We start from the raw sequence: 18,938 nt of genomic DNA, 5'->3' as shown, positions 1-18,938 counted from the left end.
TATTGCCTATTTTAGTGAAAAATTGAATGATGCAAAGAAGAAGTATTATGTTTATGATCAAGAGTTCTATGCGATAGTTTAGCCCTTAAAGAAATGGAGGCATTATTTGTTTCCAAAAGAATTTGTCTTGTATATTGATCATCAACCATTGTAGTACCTAAATAGCCAAGGTAAATTGAGACATTTGAAATGGGTAGAGTTTATACAAAGCTATACATATGTATTGAAACATAGAAGTGGAAGGTCTAATAGGGTTGTAGATACATTAAGTAGGAGATAGTTGTTGCTGACACATGCAAGTTAAAGTGGTTGGGTTTGATGAACTCAAGAATTTGTACCCTAAGGATCTTGACTTTGCAGAGGCTTGGAAGGCTTGTAAAGAACCTGTTACTCTAAACAAGACTACGTGGCTTCATTACATGATCCTGGATGGTATGTTGTTTAAAGGAAATCAATTGTGCATTCCAAGGAGTTCCATGAGGGAGGAACTTGATCAAGGAGAAACACAGTGGAGGGATGGCAGGACACTTTGGTCAAGATAAGACCATTTCCATTATTAGTGAACATTATTTTTGGCCTCAACTACTGCAAGATGTGAAGAAGTTTGTACAAAGTTGTCGAGTATGTCAAAGAGCCAAAGGATTTAGTCAAAATATTGGACTTTATCAGCCATTGCATTTTCCATCGAAGCCTTAGGAGGACATAAGTATGGATTTTGTTCTTGGATTGTCGAGGACACAAAGGGTTAATGACTCTGTATTTGTGGTCGTTGATAGGTTCTCCAAGATGGCACACTTCATTCCATGCCACAAGACTCATGATGCAATGCTTTGCAGATGTATTTTCCAAAGAAGTGGTGGGGCTACATGGTCTCCCAAAAAGTATCGTTTCTAACAGAGACATTAAATTTGTTGGGTATTTCTAGAGGACTTTGTGGAAGAAGTTGAAGATAGAATTGAAATTCAGTTTTGCACATCATCCGCAGACTAATGGACAAACAAAAATAGTGAATAGAAGTCGGGGCAATTTACTAAGGTGTTTAGTAGGAGATAAGCCCAAAGGATGGGATTTGATTCTACCACAAGCAGAATTTTCTTACAACAATTATGTGAATAGAAGTACTGATGGATCTCTATTCCAAATTGTGTATGGAAGTAGTTCAAGGGCTACACCAGAGATGAGAAAGATGAAGCAAGGAGAGAGGACAAGTGCTCATGTAGAAGACTTTGTTGAACATGTCAAGGACCTACATGAGGAGGTGTGTGCACATATTACCAAGATGAACCTGCAGTATAAGGGTAGAGCAGATCAAAAGAGGAGACCTAAGGAGTTTCAAGTTGGGGATCTAGTTATGGTATTCTTGAGGAAGGAACGATTTCCAGTGGGTACCTATAACAAGCTAAAGATGAAGAAATTTAGTCCTTACAAAATTTTGAAGAAACATGATTCAGGAAATGCATATGAGGTGGAGTTGTCAGATCGGATTCACATTTCTCCTATTTTCAATATTGTAGACTTAACAGAATATCATGATGATGGTGCAGAAGAGGAACTGATGCTAGAGCCATGCCCAATTCCTACTTCTGAAAAGGAAGAGATTGAAGAAATTCTAGATAGTTGTATGGGTCGGAATACTAGAAACAAGCAATATGAAGAATACCTTGTGAAGTGGAAAGGATGACCAGTGGAAGATTCAACTTGGGTATTTGCAACAGAGGTTGCCATTTGAGTTTTCCTCTACTAATAATAAAGTGACAATGTCACTTTTCAAATTACCCTGGCTATTTAATGCAGGAGCATCCAATGGTGGAAGGGCAATCCTATATCACCAAAAATATGCATAGTGTTAGTTTTTGTTTAATGTGTCTTTATTTTCGGATACCCATTTGGGTCAAATAGAGATTCTAACTCTCATAGTTCCACTATTGGTTTTCTAGGTTAGAGTTTTTGAGCACCTTGGGATATATGCTAATGCAGAAAATAGAGTACTTTGTAATTAATCCATAATTATAATAAGTTAGAGGGTGTAAGTTGAAGGGATGATTATACTTGTAATTTAAAGCACTCCAGAAATAGAATCAAGTCAAAAGGATTTATAGTTTGAAAGTTATTGTAGTTTTAAGTTGCCTAGAGACACCCTAAGAGTGCTTCAAAGTTAGATTTGAGGCACTAACCGACCTCGTACGGGTTCGAAAAATGGGGGATGAGTGTAGCTTAGCTTGTCCATATGGATATAGAGCGCTTGGAGAGCTTTCCAAAAATGTAAATGATTCATCAATTGGAGTCTTGGATCAAAAGTTATGCCTCCCGGAAGTTGGATTACCATTTCTGGATTCTTCTAATTTTACACTGACCTTTGACTTATTTCTTAGAACCTTTTGTTTTAGCGGTGGATGTCAAATGGCATATTCTAAAATGTATTCCTAACCCTAAACCTAATTTGGGTTACTTAAGGTCATTTCTAGCATTGTAAACACAATTCTAGGGGAGTTTGGGAGAAGGTACTGTGAGGAGGGTTTTTCTCCAAAATCAGACAACATTGTAAGCCCCTAGGACACCTCACTGAGTCTGTTTTCATTGTATTGAATATAATAGCATGTCTAATAATAAAATTCCCCTTTTTCCTATTGTGTTCATTTTGTCTTGGGTTGTGCCCTCATCATATTTAATATGAGTATTTAATGTAAGAGTTGCTCGGCCGACTTCTGGCTTGCTTAAGTATATGTAGAGGGTCTTGTGGAGTCTAGAGTGGTTATTATTCAATTCAGCATGCAATGTCTCAAACGGGCGAAGTTTAGTAGAAGGTTGTTTGGTGGCTTGCGAGCACAAGTTTAGATTCTTCTTGGAGTTTCTACTAGATTGTGGATTTGGGCTAGCTAAAGATTAGATCTTGTGAGGTCTTGCATAATTACTATTGTAATTGCATTATATTTGGTCATAACTTGGAAGGCCTTACAACTGGGCATGTTGAATAAAAATCTTATGATTCTATTGTGAGAGTTGGCATATTTGGATCTAAATCTCTTTGTTATTATTTATATTCCTTTGTGTGATTATTTGTTGGGGGTTATGACATCTCCTTTAGGGATTCTCCTGCCTTGCATTGTGTGATCAGTATTGTTCATTACGAGGAGTGGCTGCAACGAGCAGAGTTATTCATAGAGCTTGTTTAATGTTTTGGACAATACTATTGGTTGTCACTCGAAATATTTTTGGTTGCAAATTGGCTTGATTCAATGTAGGTACTTTGATGGAGATGTTCGTCAAAGGGGGAACATTTCAAGTTGGCAATTGTTATTTGGCATATTGGCTCATTTGCCATTAATGTCAAAGGGGGAGAGATTCGATGAAAAACCTATGGCACACATATGGAACCTATGGGGAGCATATGGAAAAATTCAACAAGCATATTCTATCAGAGTTTGGAAAGGTTGTATATGTTGAGGATATTTAGAAAATTATAATCGGGTTACTTGGTTACTTTTGGATTCGTGGTTTTTCATCATATGTTTTCATCAATGTCAAAGGGGGAGATTGTTAGAAATAGAGGTTTGGTTGGCACTTGGATGTACTATTTATGTGTTATATTGATGAGGTTTTTTCATTGATGACAACATATGCTTATGTGATCATAATAGACAAAGATTGTGTATTGTAGAATGATTGTTAGCACAACAAAGTATGTATATGACAGGTTAAGCTATGTGAGCTTAGATTTGTGTAGAAGAATGAGTATTGATATCATATCTATGATCATTGGATCTTGAGTTGAGTTCTGGATAAGTTACAATGTTTTTGGTGAAGACTGGTAGCAGGCCAATATATAGGAAGTAACATCAGCAACAATTGGTAGCATAGTTGTATATTATTGGCAAGATGAAATTAATGACAACGAAGTTAGATCATAGTAGAAAACTTTTTCGTGGTAGCAAGGCTTAGAGATTATTCTCGAAAGGTCATTATTGTCAATCAAAGCAAAACACAAATTGAATTGGTTGATTTTTGTGAGCTTCAAAGGACCTATTTCAGCATGTATATTGCACATCAATTAATTCATTGATTTGGATATGTTATCATGAATTTTGTTCTTCACAATTGTTGAAGCATTTAGGCAGTGGGTCTATATGTTTCTTTATCAACCTTTAACATGGTTAGAACCTTCTAATAAGGGTTCAAGGTCTCCTAACAAGGATTGGTACTCTAACAAGGATTGTTGTATTCAATGCACTTCAATTGACTCCTAACAAGGTCACATCCTTTCACAATGAACTTATATATTAGTACATCATCTTGTCAGTGTCATCCTCGATGGGGTTTTCCCTCTGATCAAAGGTTTAATTAGTCAACAAATCATTGTTTTATGGTGTATGATTTTCTCTTATTGTGCATCATTATTTGAATTGTTGGAGTCGAGATTTATAAGTTTCGATTTATATTTAATTTGTCAAAATTGATTCACGCACCCACCCCCCTCAATTGTGTGTGAATTTTACTTCTTTATCCTCCCTCAACCAATATAAGCCTATCCTCATCATAAAGGAGTAGTCACTTATCAACAAATAAATGTGCACATCTCGTCACAAAGTTCCTCAAGGTGTATTATAGAAAGTATTCATGTTACAAATTTACAAAATATTAGAGTAGAAGTCTAGTGAAATTTACTAGAAAATAGAATAGTTAAATTTAACAGTTTTAATGAAGTTCTTTAAGCATAAACAGCAAGTAATATATTATTTCTAAATGACTAGACTCTCCATAATATGTACTTGGCTATTTTAACTTATTTGTTAAAAAATTACCATGCTTCAATATGACTAGATTACTAAAAGAAATAGTAAACAAAATTACATTTATAATTTCAATTATTTTACCGTTAATTTTTATTTATTTTTTACTTTATCACATAAACAATCTAAAAGATAAGATAGGGTATGAAAAAGAAATGATAATTAATTGTAAATATATATATATATATATATATATATATATATAAACATAGAAAATCAATACATAATCTCATTATTAAGAGAAAAAGAAAGGTGTAGATTTATCCAGATGATATAAAATCTAAAGAATAAACAACCTAAAAAATTGAAGTCAAAGCTCTAACTCCTCTTAACATCATACAAGCATTAGGGATCTTAACCAATGTATCTACTTATTAACTCAACTCTTGATTAAAGTTAGCTCGAATCACCATGACTTCACCATCCAAGAAGTTACATGGATAAATATTTCATCTGCACTGTAAATGAATAAATATGTCATCGTGTTACTTATTAGGTCATTCAAATAATTCTAGTCATTTTAGTCTTCAATGGATTTCTTAGGCAAATTAAAAATATTGACTTCAAGCAGAAACGCTAAAATGCTGCAAGCAGAAACAATTAAAAATATTGCAATGCAAGCAACTGACATGGTACAGGTGCTCAGTGGTCTCTACCAGCAACAAGAAAAACAAAATTGTAAAATACGTTGAAGCAATGAGAAAACGTCATCCAACAACACCAGATTTCTCACTTTGGAATAAGCAATTCCATCACTACATGGTACACCTATATCCCATCTTTATAACTCCAGAAAAGAAATTCATTATTTTTTCACTACCATGTATAAGTTATAACAGTTGGAAAATACATCCAGAGCTTTATAAAACTAATTGAAGGTGATTGGCAAAACAACATTCAGATTTCTACCACAAATTCACTTGGAAGTAAGGATCCCATAAGAATTAAAACTGTTCCTGGATACTACAGAGCCACCTGTTGTACTATAAGCACACTTTTCTGCATTCTAATATTTCCAAACAATAAAAATCTGAGATAGAGCATAATACAATAAGATCACCCCAAATCTGTAAGCCCACAAAACAAACTGGTGACTATGACATGGCATTCCACATCATACAAATAGATTTTAAGAGTTAACAAAAAAAACTGACTCTGAAAGGAGAAGCGGTATGTACAAAATGCACAATCTGACTCTCCAAGATGACACTGCGGGCTGAGGTTAGGAATCCCAAGCATGCTATTGAGCTGTTGGTGATTTTTTGAAATCAATTTTGTCAACTTTAACCTCTCCATCAATAAGTTCATAAACATAAACCACTACTCTTAGGCCATCAATGTCCATCAATACAAAACTGGGATTTACATCGTAAGTTATGCTACTGTAGGCACCTGTTGCAGAGCCAGGATTTATCACCACCCCTCCCTCATGCTTGTAAGCTTTAAACTGATGAGTGTGGCCCGTAATAAGAATATCCACATCAAGCTGCCGTTGCAGCATTGCTAAGGAATCAAGATCTCCCCAAGGAACCACCTTCAATGCATTATTCAAAGAAGTCATTAAATGGTGACAAGGAAACTAAAAATAATATTATATTCAATGTAAAAATTTGGTTTGTTTAATTATTCAAAGAAAAATAATAGAAAATAGATTATAGAACTTATTCAATAATATAAACCATTACCAAATCAGTTCCATAATGACAAACTATCACTATGTAACTACCATGTCAAAAGAATAAACAAGGATATTTCTACTCCTCTGGCGTTCGACATGATGTACAACAACTAGCATTTTCCACTCATGTGACATTATGGAGACTTGTGTTGAACTTGAAAATACAAGCTATGTATGTGACTATGGCAGCCAAAAAGTCTTGAGTTGCAAAATGCAGAACTTTATACTTAGCTATTGAATCAAATTGAAACTTATTTCATAATAAAATTGTCTCAAAAATGCTTCAAGTGAATGGCCATTCAGACTTTATGGTCAGTATCAAGAGAAATATGACCAGTCTTCCCCACAAAAGAAAACATTTGGGTCCATGCTTTTTTTACACAGATGTGTATAGATATGTATTTTTCAAATAGTGAGCACTTATTGTTTCATGAGTTGAAACATTATAGTTGAGATCTGATATTCATTTTCAGTCTCAAAACCATTTTTAGAAACTTCTTAATGCAAGCAAACCGTCATCTTTTGCAATCTGAAGAAGAATCTCAGATCTACTTCCACATGAAATATGGACTTCAGAATTGCAAGACAAGGAAGATTCTTTCAATGTTTAAAATTGCAAATCATAGCCAAGAAAAAGATGAGAAAATAGCCTAACTTATTCATTCTAGGCTAATAAAGATGTCAGTATACCATCTCCAAAAAATGGCCTTGATGCTATCAACTACGGTATAGCATCAGAAAGTTATGGCTTTTGGAACCTAGAGGCTTATACCCACAAACATATCATGAATTTGAATATTTGTTTATAACATATTTTATCAATCACAAATGATGGTTAGATGGATTTGTGAAAATAAAACGTGTAGAAAAGGCTTCCAAACACAAAGCTGATGGGGTGACGTTGCAAATTTTCAAACAAATCTCTAACTAGCTACAATATGAATAAAAACACGCATAAATTAAGATTAAAATTCAAAACCATAAAATAATAAACCTCAGATGTACATGGAGAAAACCCTTTCAGGTCAAAAACCTCACATTTCAAATAAGAACTCTTTGTATTTCAGTGAACCGATAAGGTTACAATCCAATAGCAGAGTCAAACTCTTCAACAGGAATCTAACAAACAATCTCTGGCAATCAGGATCAATTTTGGCAGCATCGAAGTACCTGCAGAAAATTTACATACAGAACTCCACTAGGCATCCAGGATAGAGAGAATACAAGTGTGAAGGTAGCTTTTAGTGAAAACTACAATAGATGGGTGTCAAAAACCACTTGGAGCACTTTCCAACCACCTCCAAGCATGCAGATGACAATTGTCCACAAGGTTTTTCTACTCCTAATACCTACCTCAAAACTTGGGTGCCTCATTTTTGCAATAAACAGATATGACATGTGCCTTTACACACCTTACCGCTGTCATAGATGATAGCACTTGCAGCTTTAACAGAATCTGTCATAGCTGACTACTTATAGTTGATTCTCTTACGGCCTATCATTATCCAACTTGGGTGACCTCATTCTCCATGCAAAGATGACCTTTAACACTTGTCCAAACTATCCTAGAACCTAATTCTTACTCATCATAACTTCCATAGGAATTTTTCATTCATCATTAGTAGGCATAACCTCTTACACTCTACTCAAGATGCTGACACATGGCAAAGAATCTCTACTACAAAGACACCTAACTTCCCATTTGGGGACAAAAACATCCTTGTCACCTACCAATGTGACAACTGCCTGCAAAACATCACACTAAACGACAAAATAGGATGTGCAAGAAAACATGGCATAGATATAAACAAACACATTAATTAAATAAATCAATGCTAAGAAATACTAAGTTTGAGACACCTTAATTCCTAAGATCATATTGATCAAAAGGCAAAAAACAAGATGCCCATGGAGACAATAGAGGCCAAGGCTGACCCAGGTGATAGCTAAAACACATAACATTTTGGAGACTATCACTCCTGAATGAACTTTTCAGCCAGGAAAACAGAGCTAATGGCACAAGTTACCCAAGTTAATGCTACAAAAATAAAACAAAAAGAGGTTTATCTAACCAAGAGAACTAGTTTGTGTTTACCAATGGACCAGAGAATTGATGCAAAGTTATAACTAAATCCTACCTCGAGGATTTTGTTTAGAGTATCGAAAGAGTAGTTGAAAGCATAAGAAGCTCTCAAGTCTTCCGCACATGAGGGAAATCTATGTAAATGTTCCAAAATAAAGCAGTTTTTTCTTTCGACTGATTTTTCCACCCCAAAAAAGGTTCCTCAATGATGAATGTTTCTGCTATTTCTACTAAATAGATTTTGTAGTTGCTTTCCTGCACCAGTTCAAAACCTAGGAATTTGTTCGAACTTAAACTATAACTGTTTCTTCATCCACAGAAAATTGAGAATTGTGCGATTAATATTTTATTTATTTTTTCCTGGGAAATATCTACTTGGTGAATTCTGTTTCATCAGTGAACAGTCAACTGCTTATCATTAATAATGTGTCAATTGATCCCAACACCCTTAATTGAATAACCCTTGAGAATATTTTTAACCAGATTTAGCATTCTTTAATATCCTTTGGTTCAACTTTACCAAAAACTGAAACTACACCCTAAGCTATCAAGGATTTAATTAGAAACCACACACTGAAAAGAGGTAAACACAAGGAACTCTATATATTTTTGAATTACAATATTCACAGCGATAGTAGAGGTTCATATGACTTTCATCAACTGATTTGCACAACAATCCACTTTTGCAATAAATATTACAAAACTGAAATAAAAAAACATAACTCCACCAGACACTGCCAAACAACCCAGCAAACAAGAAACTTACACAAACCTAGAGGGATAGCTGGGGGGGGTTCCAACTAAATGAGAACGTCAACCATGGGTGGCAACCAAAGAGACTAGAGGGAAAGGAGATGAGAGGGAAGGCAAAGGGAGTGGAGGAGAGGGGGAGTCGCAGACCAAGAAGGACACCAGCCTAAACAAAACAAACAATAAAAGAGGATAGGGGGAAGACCAAAGAACAACAAAAACACAAAGCAAAAAAGAAAAGGAGCAAAGGAGCGTGCCAGACCGAAGAGGGCAACCACGACAAAAGGATTAACAAGGGGTGAGGGGGACAAAGAGCCAAGAAAGCATCAACTACAATTGTTGTTCTCGATAGTACTTTATTGAGGTTGCAACAATAGGCTTATGGACCACCCATCATATCGATTGTGGTTGATGGGATGTTAGTTGATTTCGATAGCATCCTTGAGCTTCCTCTTGAAAAAGTTATCCTCCTTGGCAAGGATTTGGGCACTCTTCAGACAAATGTGATGTTTGGTAGAGGAATGCTCAGCTCAAGCAGATTTGTGAACTTTGTTATACTTGATGTCAGCACTATGCTCACGATTTCTAGTGTGAAACAAGTGACCTGTTTTGCCTATATAGGGAGCACCAGAAGAGCACACAATTTGGTAGACTCCAGGTTCTAGAAATGAATCTTTGGGGTCTCTGAGAGGAGGGATACAATTTCACAGCCATGAAAGGGGTTTGAAAGCGATGCGAAGGCCCTTTCTACATATGATTTTGGCAATCTTTTGGGAGATGCCATGTACATAACGAATGGTGGCAGCCAATGGAGGAGGGTTCAAAAAAGGTTTGGGGTTGGTGTGGGAAAGATAGAAGGACTTGGCTTGGTTAAAAGCATTGGAGATTTGCTTATGAGAGTACCCATTTAGCTTGAAGACTTGACGAAGATGGGTAAGATCTTGGTCTATGTAGTCCTCATCGCAAATTCTATGGGCTCTTAGGGAAAGGGTCTTAAGGATTACAACCTTTTGGCTGGGGTGTTGTTGAGAAGACAAGTGGAGGTATAAGTCAGTGTGGGTGGCCTTACAATACACCCATTGGCCAAGGGTACCATCAAGCTTCATGATGAGGACATCAAGGAAAGGTAACTAGTTATCCGACTCAAGCTCCTTGGCGAAGGAAATGTTGGTGACTAAGTTGTTGATGTTTTTATGAAACTCCTCAAGTTTGTCAAGCCCATGTGGCCAACAAAAATTGGTGTCATCAACATATCACTTCCACCATCTAGGTTTGAGGGGAAAGGGGTGGAGGGCCATCTCCTAAAAATGCTCCATACAGAGGTTAGCAATGACGGGGAAGAGGGGAGAACCCATAGCCAACCCATCCACCTACTCACAAAAGACATTTTGGAAGGAGAAGAAAGTGGACCGCAAACATGACTCAACCAAATAAGCAATCTCATCACCAACTTTGCACTTAACGATTTGAATAGAGTCAAGGATAGGGACCTTGGTGGACAGGGAAACCACATCGAAACTAACAAGGACGTCATCATGCTCTAACCTGGTGTCCTTAATGAATTGGACAAATGCCTGGAATCTTTGATGTATGAGTCAGAATTCCCCACCAATGACAAGATGTTCTTGGCAAGATGAGAGGCTAAAAAATAAGTGGGCGACCCAATAGTGTCCACAATGGGTCTCAACAGAATGCCTCCTTTATGAGTTTTTGGAACCCTATAGATACATGGGCTTACTTCTTTGGTGGAGAACAATTTTTTCTTTGTTGCATAATCAAAGGAGGACTTGGTCACAAAAGCTTTAACTCTCTTACAGATCATTGAGCACGGTTTGCAAGAGAGGATTCTATAGTTGCTAGGATCTAAGAGCAAGTCGAGCATTTTGGAGAAGTTGTCTTGCGATGTTGTGTCTAGGCGGCTTGGCACATTTGAGGGCAACGACACAATCTTGCCTAATTTCTTCCGCAACATCAGAAGAGAGAGAACAAATTGCATTCTCAATCTCAATCAAAAAATGAATCCAAGACGTTGATGATAAAAAATCACACAGTCAAATCCAGAAACAAAAAATCTCATGTCAAATGGAATGTGGAAATCTGATAATGTTATTAGCAAAATATCAAGTGAATGAATGCAAATATGCTACTAAAACCTTCTAAACAATAAGCATATCCAAAACTCACAACTTTCTTTCACCTTTCAACTTTCCTAATTGCAACTTACTACTTGCATGTTTTGTCAAAAGCTATCAATTGCCACTTAACATTCCAAAATGTACTTTCTAATTTCCTCCATCTTGTGCCTCCAAAACAATTCCAATGTTATTTATTAATTCAACATTAAATCTGATTTTGGTCATTTAATTGTGAATGGCAATATTCTCATTTTCTTTGTCAGTCCTGATTTCCTCTTTCTGGATAACCAGTCTTACCATACATTGTAAGTCTATTTTTAGAAAGGAACTGTGACAAGTCCTCCCTCCATAAGATTTCTTTTTTTCAAGCAACGGAGATATGGATGGTTATGAATCTCTGGTCCTTCCAAGTTGCAACATCAGTAGTCACACCTTTCCATTTGATAAAGTGCTCCATTATGCTTATGTTTCTCAACTTCTCTCTTGTTTCTGGCACCTCTTTCGGAATCCAAATTCCCTTCATCATCTAAAGGTGGTAGATCAGCTGAAACTGCTACTTGCTGTCCCACAACCTTCTTGAGACAAGAAACATGGAAAACATTACATGTTTTGTTGTTCGATGGAAGCTCCAAGTCATAGGCTCCCTCCCCACCTTTCTAGTAATCCTGCAGGGTCCATAGTCCATAGAACCTTGGCTTGAGTTTCACTGCTCCACCTCTCTTCCGCAAAAAAAAAAAATTGTAGTAAATGAGCCAATCAATAACTGTGTACTTGGCATCTTCAATAAACTCATCCAATAGAGGCAAAAGAGTTCTTGGCATACTCTGAAATTATGGAGACTTTCCAATCAGTAGAAACCAAAAATAGAGAACATAGTTTAAGCTTTCTAAAAAGAGCATCAGCAACAACATTTTTCTTCCCTTTTAAATAATCAATATCACAATCATAAGCTTGCAATTTAGTCACCCATTTTAGTCGGCAGTCATTCAAATCGCTTTGCTACAAGAAGCCATAGTTTGCAGACTTGGACACAGAGTACTCAGCAAGCCCAAAATTTTCAACTTGGCAATTACTCAATAACTTAGAAAGTAATAAAAATTAAAATCTCCTAAAGAAACATATTTATTTTGAAAAGTTCAATTACTAAGTGTATTAAATTAAAAACTGACACCGGGAAAGAGAAACCCATGGTTTTATAGCAAAAGCAACATATGAAAATTCATTTTAACTAGTTTTTAAACTGCACTAGCATTTTTACCCACATTTTTTTTGTGCCTATAAAAACGTGACTTAAACTTGAGGGAAGTTGCCCAGCAAAAAAAATAGTGAGTACTCAGCAAACTAAGTACTCAAAGAGTTCACAATCTATGCAAGGAATTAAATCCATTATAATCTATTTCACAAACTTTCTGCATACCAGACTGATGCAAAGGGTTATGCAATGCAAAGTAGGATCTTTATCTTTCTCGTAAATTTCCTTTTGGCACCAACTCTAGGTTGCCCAACTCCTAAGTCCTCCTCAAGAGGACCTAACACACTACAACTTGCATTGGACCACATTCTTGTGTCCTTTCGACATAAACAATCCTATCGCCTTTGTGAGATACAACTTCTCGCATCAAGTCCCTTCTTACTGAATTCTATTATTGTCTAACTCTCTCCCGTTGTGTGCTTTCCTTTGCTCGCTCTTGCCACTCACGCGCTCGCCTATTGTTTGTGTTTGCAACCTATGCGTGAGTTATGGCTCCTAGTGTTCTTGGGTGTGGTTTGTCTAATGACTCTGCTCAAGTGTTTGTTGTGCGATGTCTTCTCAAGTGTTTGTTGTGTTAGCTCTGTTGTGCGATTGATTCTTCGTGTGGGTTGTGGCTTCTAGTGTGCTTGGGCATGGTTTGTCCGCCAACTATGCTCAAGTGTTTGATGTGCGGTGTCTTCTACCTATTTTTGTTGTTCATTTGTGCAAATTTTGTTGCGGGTCTTCCTACTAGGTTGTATAGTGACTTCTGATCAGGTGGTATTCATGCCTGAGTTTGGGGGGATGTTGTTCGACAATTGTACTCAAGGGTGTTCCCTGTTTCTCCTTCTTGACCATTGAATCTTCCTCAGCATTCACAAGATGTGATGAGATGGTAATTAACGAATCATAAAGACAACTAGGTTATGGTTTGAAGTTTGCAATGACGTGTGCTTGGACATTGTAGTGTCGTGCCTTTGTATCACTGTGTGTAGATATCCACTAAGAATGAAAGATGTTTTCATGTAGTGAATACGAGTTCAACCATAGTGGTGTTACAGGAGGGGAATCTCCAGCGTGAGATTTTGTTGGCAGGGTCATCTGTGTGTGGTCTCTCCACTCCTCCCTGTGTGTGACTCCTACTTCTTTTGATTGCCTCTTTGGTCTGCCTCCTCTTCCAAGCTAGTTTGCTCCTATGTCTGCCACAATGCCCATTTCTAAGGATGGTACCCGATTTGAGGAACCACCTTCTACTCTTCAAACTTATCAACAGAAGCCTCTATCGAACACCTCACCACTGCTGCAAGACCTGCTCGACAATGTTGATAAACTAGAAACCAACAATGAACTCCTGAAGAACAAGTTACGGGATTTCCACGCTAAGAATTTCAAACACAAGGCTAAAATTGCACAAATTCTGATTTTGTTTCTTCTGTTGTCACAGAGTTTGCTAGTTGCAAACAACAAATCGACTCACATGATGTACAAGTTTCCAAAATTCAACAATTAAAGGTTGTGTAACTGGAATTGGACAACAATAAGACTTCTTTAAAATCTAAAATGGAATCCCAACTAAAATCATGGGCAACTATCTATAATGGGAATGGCTCCTTGGTTACTGCTCCTCTGGTCGACGTTGAGGCCATTGTCCAATCTAAGCTTATTGATGAAAGGGCAAGGAGAGCTCACGAGCTCAACTTGAAGGTTAGCAGTCTTCCACCAGCAGCTACTACTACTGCTTCTGACACCCTTGATATGGCTTATGCTTTCCTTAGGGACCAGCTTGAGCTCCCCAACATTTTTCTTGACCGAGCATGGATTGGTTATGACTCCATTGTATTTTACGATTTCATTGTCTCATAGATAGACTTTGTGTGCTCAGAGCTAGAAGAAAGCTCTTACCTCTCTCCTCAAGAGGTATATCTCGACAAGGACCTTACAAGATCACAAGCTGCTGAACTAAAATATGCATGTGGTCTCATCATAGATGCCAAACAAGAGGGTAAGTGGGTTGTTATCAAGAACCCCAGGGCAATTATTCATGACTCTCCTCTTCCTGGCTAGGAAGTGAGGTCGGCTACCAAGGCCAAATGATTGTTCTGGTGGCATTCAAGTTGTGTGGGGCCCCATGATAGTTCCTTTCTTGTCTACTGTTGGAATGGAAAAGGTTCCTTATGGCCCTTGCCTCTTCTTTTCATGGATGCTCTTGGTTCAGCCAATATTCTTTTTCTCACAGAGACTCATGAGAGCTTTGCTCGTTCTCTTCATGGTGTTTCCGGTTTTCAGTGGTTATATGTTTTCAAGGACAAGGTAAAATGATCTGGTGGGGTCAAGAGTTACAGTGGTGTTGTGTATTTCGTCAAAGATCATTTCTTCAACATGACCTTCATTATCCACTCTATTTGCCCTGCTAGATTCAAGCGGATTTGTGTTGATCAGGTGATGCCTCAAGGTAGGGATATCTTCATTGGGGTTTGTTACTTTCCCCCAACATTGTTATACTACGTTGTTCATAACTCAAGGAGTGGGAGCCCTTATGAGGATCTTTATGAGCACATCACCATGTATTCCGCTATGGGTGACATCATTATTTTGGGGGATTTTAATGCTCGGACTAGAGACTACCAGACCCCCCTCCATGATCGCGGGTCTAATTTTGTTTGTTCTACAAAGACTAATCCAAGTATTATTGGTTTTGTAGTGCCTGCCCCTAGTTTGCATTTTGTTATTATTGTCGAACTCTTTTAGGCCAATTTTATGCTTGATGATTAGCAACATTACTTTGAGATTATCATATATTGTTTCATATTTAGTTGAATTTATGAGATTACTTGGTACTCTATACTTCATGTATGCATGATGATTACTATAGTGTTTTCAGTTATTGATGATGATTAGTTAGATGGTTTATCGTGTGTGTCTTCTTGTGGATACTTACCCCATACTGCATGTGTATGGCGTGCGTGTATGTTTTCTTTATGTATGGCATTTCTGATGTGGTTAAGGAAGGGAGTCGTAGTCACCTACTAGTTGGGATCTACACGATGCACCACTTCCTGCCATTGCCTATTTAGTTTAGAATATTGTGTTTGTACATGCGTGAATTTTATGCAAATTGCAGGTACTTACTATAGTGTTTTCAGTTATTGATGATGATTAGTTAGATGGTTTATCGTGTGTGTCTTCTTGTGGATACTAACCCCATACTGCATGTGTATGGCGTGCATGTATGTTTTCTTTATGTATGGCATTTCTGATGTGGTTAAGGAAGGGAGTCGTAGTCACCTACTAGTTGGGATCTACATGATGCACCACTTCCTGCCATTGCCTATTTAGTTTAGAATATTGTGTTTGTACATGCGTGAATTTTATGCAAATTGCAGGTACCCGGTATCGACTTCCCTAAATTGCCAGGATGAGTGTACCCTTTCGCATTATCTCAATGGTAAGAGAGGGGAGATAAATTCTTAAGTCCAAATCCTAAACGTTTAAACCATTTGTCCTAGAAAATTAGGACAAGTATCCGAGTTGTTTACCTTCCGAATGTGTCGAATGACGTTAATTCGTGATTATAACCCTTTAGTTTGATCTTGTATGTGTTTTTCTATGATGGGTTTTCGTATTTTGTTTTGTAAGTCTTCGGTGATTTTTTCTATTAATTAAGTCAAATTAAATGATTTAATTAATGATTCAATTTAATGGAAAATTATTATGATATTTTAATATTTAATTAAATTTAATTAATTGGAAAATTAATTAAATAAAAAGAATTAAATTTGAAGATGAAAGTTATAAGTATAAATTTGGAACGTGATAATATTTATTTAATTTAATAATAATATATTTAAAGCTCATTTTTAAATAAATGATAAATAATATTATTATTTAAGTTAATAAATAGTTATCAAATTTAACGTTCGAAAATAATTTTAGAAGTGGAAAAAGAAATTAATTTATTATAAATTCATAATTGCATGATGCGTGCATGAGATTAAATTTAATAAATTAATTTAAAAAGAAGTCAAGTGAAAATTAAATAAAGTTATTTAATAATTTAATAAACATGCATGGAAAAGATAAACGAAAGAAAAAAGAAAAGTTAATTTAAAGTTTGGTGAGCAGAGAGTTCTTTCGAGTGAACGCACAATTAGTGCCCCAGTTTAAGGAGAGAACTCCATATCACAATTTGGGGGGTTCATTTTTGGAGGACCGCGAATTTTGGAGAAGGGAGGAATTTTCGGAAAGGAGAAGGTTCTGAGAGGAGGAATTTTCTCTACAGTTTTCTTGGGCATAGCGATTAGCATCAGTGTCCAGGTAGACGCTTGTGATTATTCGCTCAAATTTAATACCCTCTTTCTTACCTGTCTTCATCGTGTCTGTTAAATGGCTGTCTGGGTAATTCTTGTAACGAATGTTTTTATATTGTGAAATTTTGGTATGCATGTTAATTCTTTCTATGTACAAAGAGATCAAGGAAAAACTCTATTAGAAACCCTCGTTCCGTAGATGAAAGAAAATTAGAATTTAATTTGGGAAGGGTTTGAGTTTGAAAATGAAAATTCTAGATTGGAAAATTCGAATGGTTGTTTGTGTTTCCCCTATCAGATTAAAATCGCAATTGTTTATATATATATATATATATATTTTTTTTTTTTTTTTTTTTTTTTTCTTTTAAATTTATTGGGAAGGAGTATTGTTTTATAAAAAATTTAAACAAAATATAATTTTAAACAAATTATAATTTAAAAAATTATAAATTGAAAATATATATATATATATATATATTATGGGGAGGGGGTTTTACCCACCCCCCTACCTTACTTTTTCGGCGGCCACGGTGCCGCACGGCAGGCCCTGCTGTCGTGCCAGCAAGGGTACTGCCACAGCAATCCCTGTTGTCACGACAGCAGGGCGCTATCGGCAACAAACCTGCCTGCGATTAATAATCGCAGGCATGGTTAAAATGGTAAGTGATTTTTTTTTAATTTAATTTATTTTTATTATGTTATTTAATAAGTATTAAATATTAAATTTGTAATTAATATTACTTTTATTAAATAATTTTTATAAATATTAAATATTAAGTTTATAATTATAATTAATTTTATTAAATAATATTTATAAATGTTAAATATTAAATTTATAATTATTATTAATTGTATTAAATAATTTTTAGAAATTTAATAGATAATTAAATATTAAATTTATTAATTATTAATAGTTTTATTAATAATTGTAAATTTAATAAATAATTGATAAATGTTTATGTATAGTTTTATTAATAATTATTAATTAATTTAATTAAATATTATTTAATTAAGTTAATTGATAATGAAGGTAAACTAATAGAATTGTGAATTTTAATTGATTATTATTAATAATTATGATCTTTAATAGAATTGTAAATTATTCTATCAATAAGAATTATTTTAATGAATTAAATAAATAGATTACCCTTGGATTATTTTAGAAAATTGATTCTAACTAATAGGGGTAATTTTGTTTTCTCTTTGAATATTAAAATGGGTTAACTATAGGGTAAACTCGGAATTTTTCATCTACCTAGACTATGCATTAAAACGAAAACTGAAAACCTTACATTTAACTCCACATTATGTTTTCAAATCAAACCTAACTATGAAACCTACACTTTGTAGAACTGAATGTTGTCAATGTTTTGGGTTTGGGTTGTTCTAACCTTGACCAGTCTTAGGATGTTACCAGAGGCTCAGGGGTTATGTGTTTGTGATGTCATGCTGATGTTTTAATCTCAATCTTTTAAACCCAACCATGGTAATGTGTTTGGTATGCTCTCTGAAGTGTGTTGATCTATCGATTGTTATTGCTTTCCAGTGTTCTTGTGTGACGCTAACGTGAATGTATGACCTACTTGACTTAACCACTTTTGAGTCCTCGACTAGTTAAAATTGAATTGCTTTCCAGTCACTTTGATAAGATTGAGGTGTTTGTTTGCTTTGTTCTTGGTGATGTCATGTTGTGACATGTTTGACTTAACCATTATGAGTCTTCAATCAGTATTATTTTTGGGATGCTTTCCAGTTGCTCGTAGAGAACTGATGTGATTATTGTGAATTATCTTTTGATGCTTTCCAGTCACTTGTATAGGACTAAGGTGATTTTACTATGATTCTTTGATTTGTGCTTTTATGAGCCTACGGTAGGTTATCTACTTGTAATGTCAGGAAGTGGCTTGCAATGGGCGTTGGGGCCCTAAGTGGTTCCCAGGGTAACCCATTGTAAGTTGTTTAATAAG

General features: G+C 35.8%; 1 protein-coding gene across 1 annotated transcript in view; it reads right to left on the bottom strand.

Annotated features, from left to right (window-relative positions):
- Positions 1 to 5,765: 5,765 nt before the first annotated feature.
- MAG1 (Calcineurin-like metallo-phosphoesterase superfamily protein) overlaps positions 5,766 to 18,938 on the bottom strand; it is an 82,197-nt gene continuing 69,024 nt past the window's right edge. Inside the window, exon 4 of the mRNA XM_089803481.1 lies at positions 5,766 to 6,321. Coding sequence (XP_089659607.1) covers positions 6,028 to 6,321 — 294 coding nt within the window. The 3' untranslated portion in view covers positions 5,766 to 6,027. The remainder of the gene's footprint in view (positions 6,322 to 18,938) is intronic.

The sequence above is a fragment of the Cupressus sempervirens genome, chromosome 10, assembly GCF_028749045.1.
Source record: "Cupressus sempervirens isolate cs-2001-9-10 chromosome 10, ASM2874904v1, whole genome shotgun sequence".
Taxonomy (NCBI): Eukaryota; Viridiplantae; Streptophyta; class Pinopsida; order Cupressales; family Cupressaceae; genus Cupressus; species Cupressus sempervirens.
This window is presented reverse-complemented; position numbering and strand designations above follow the sequence as displayed.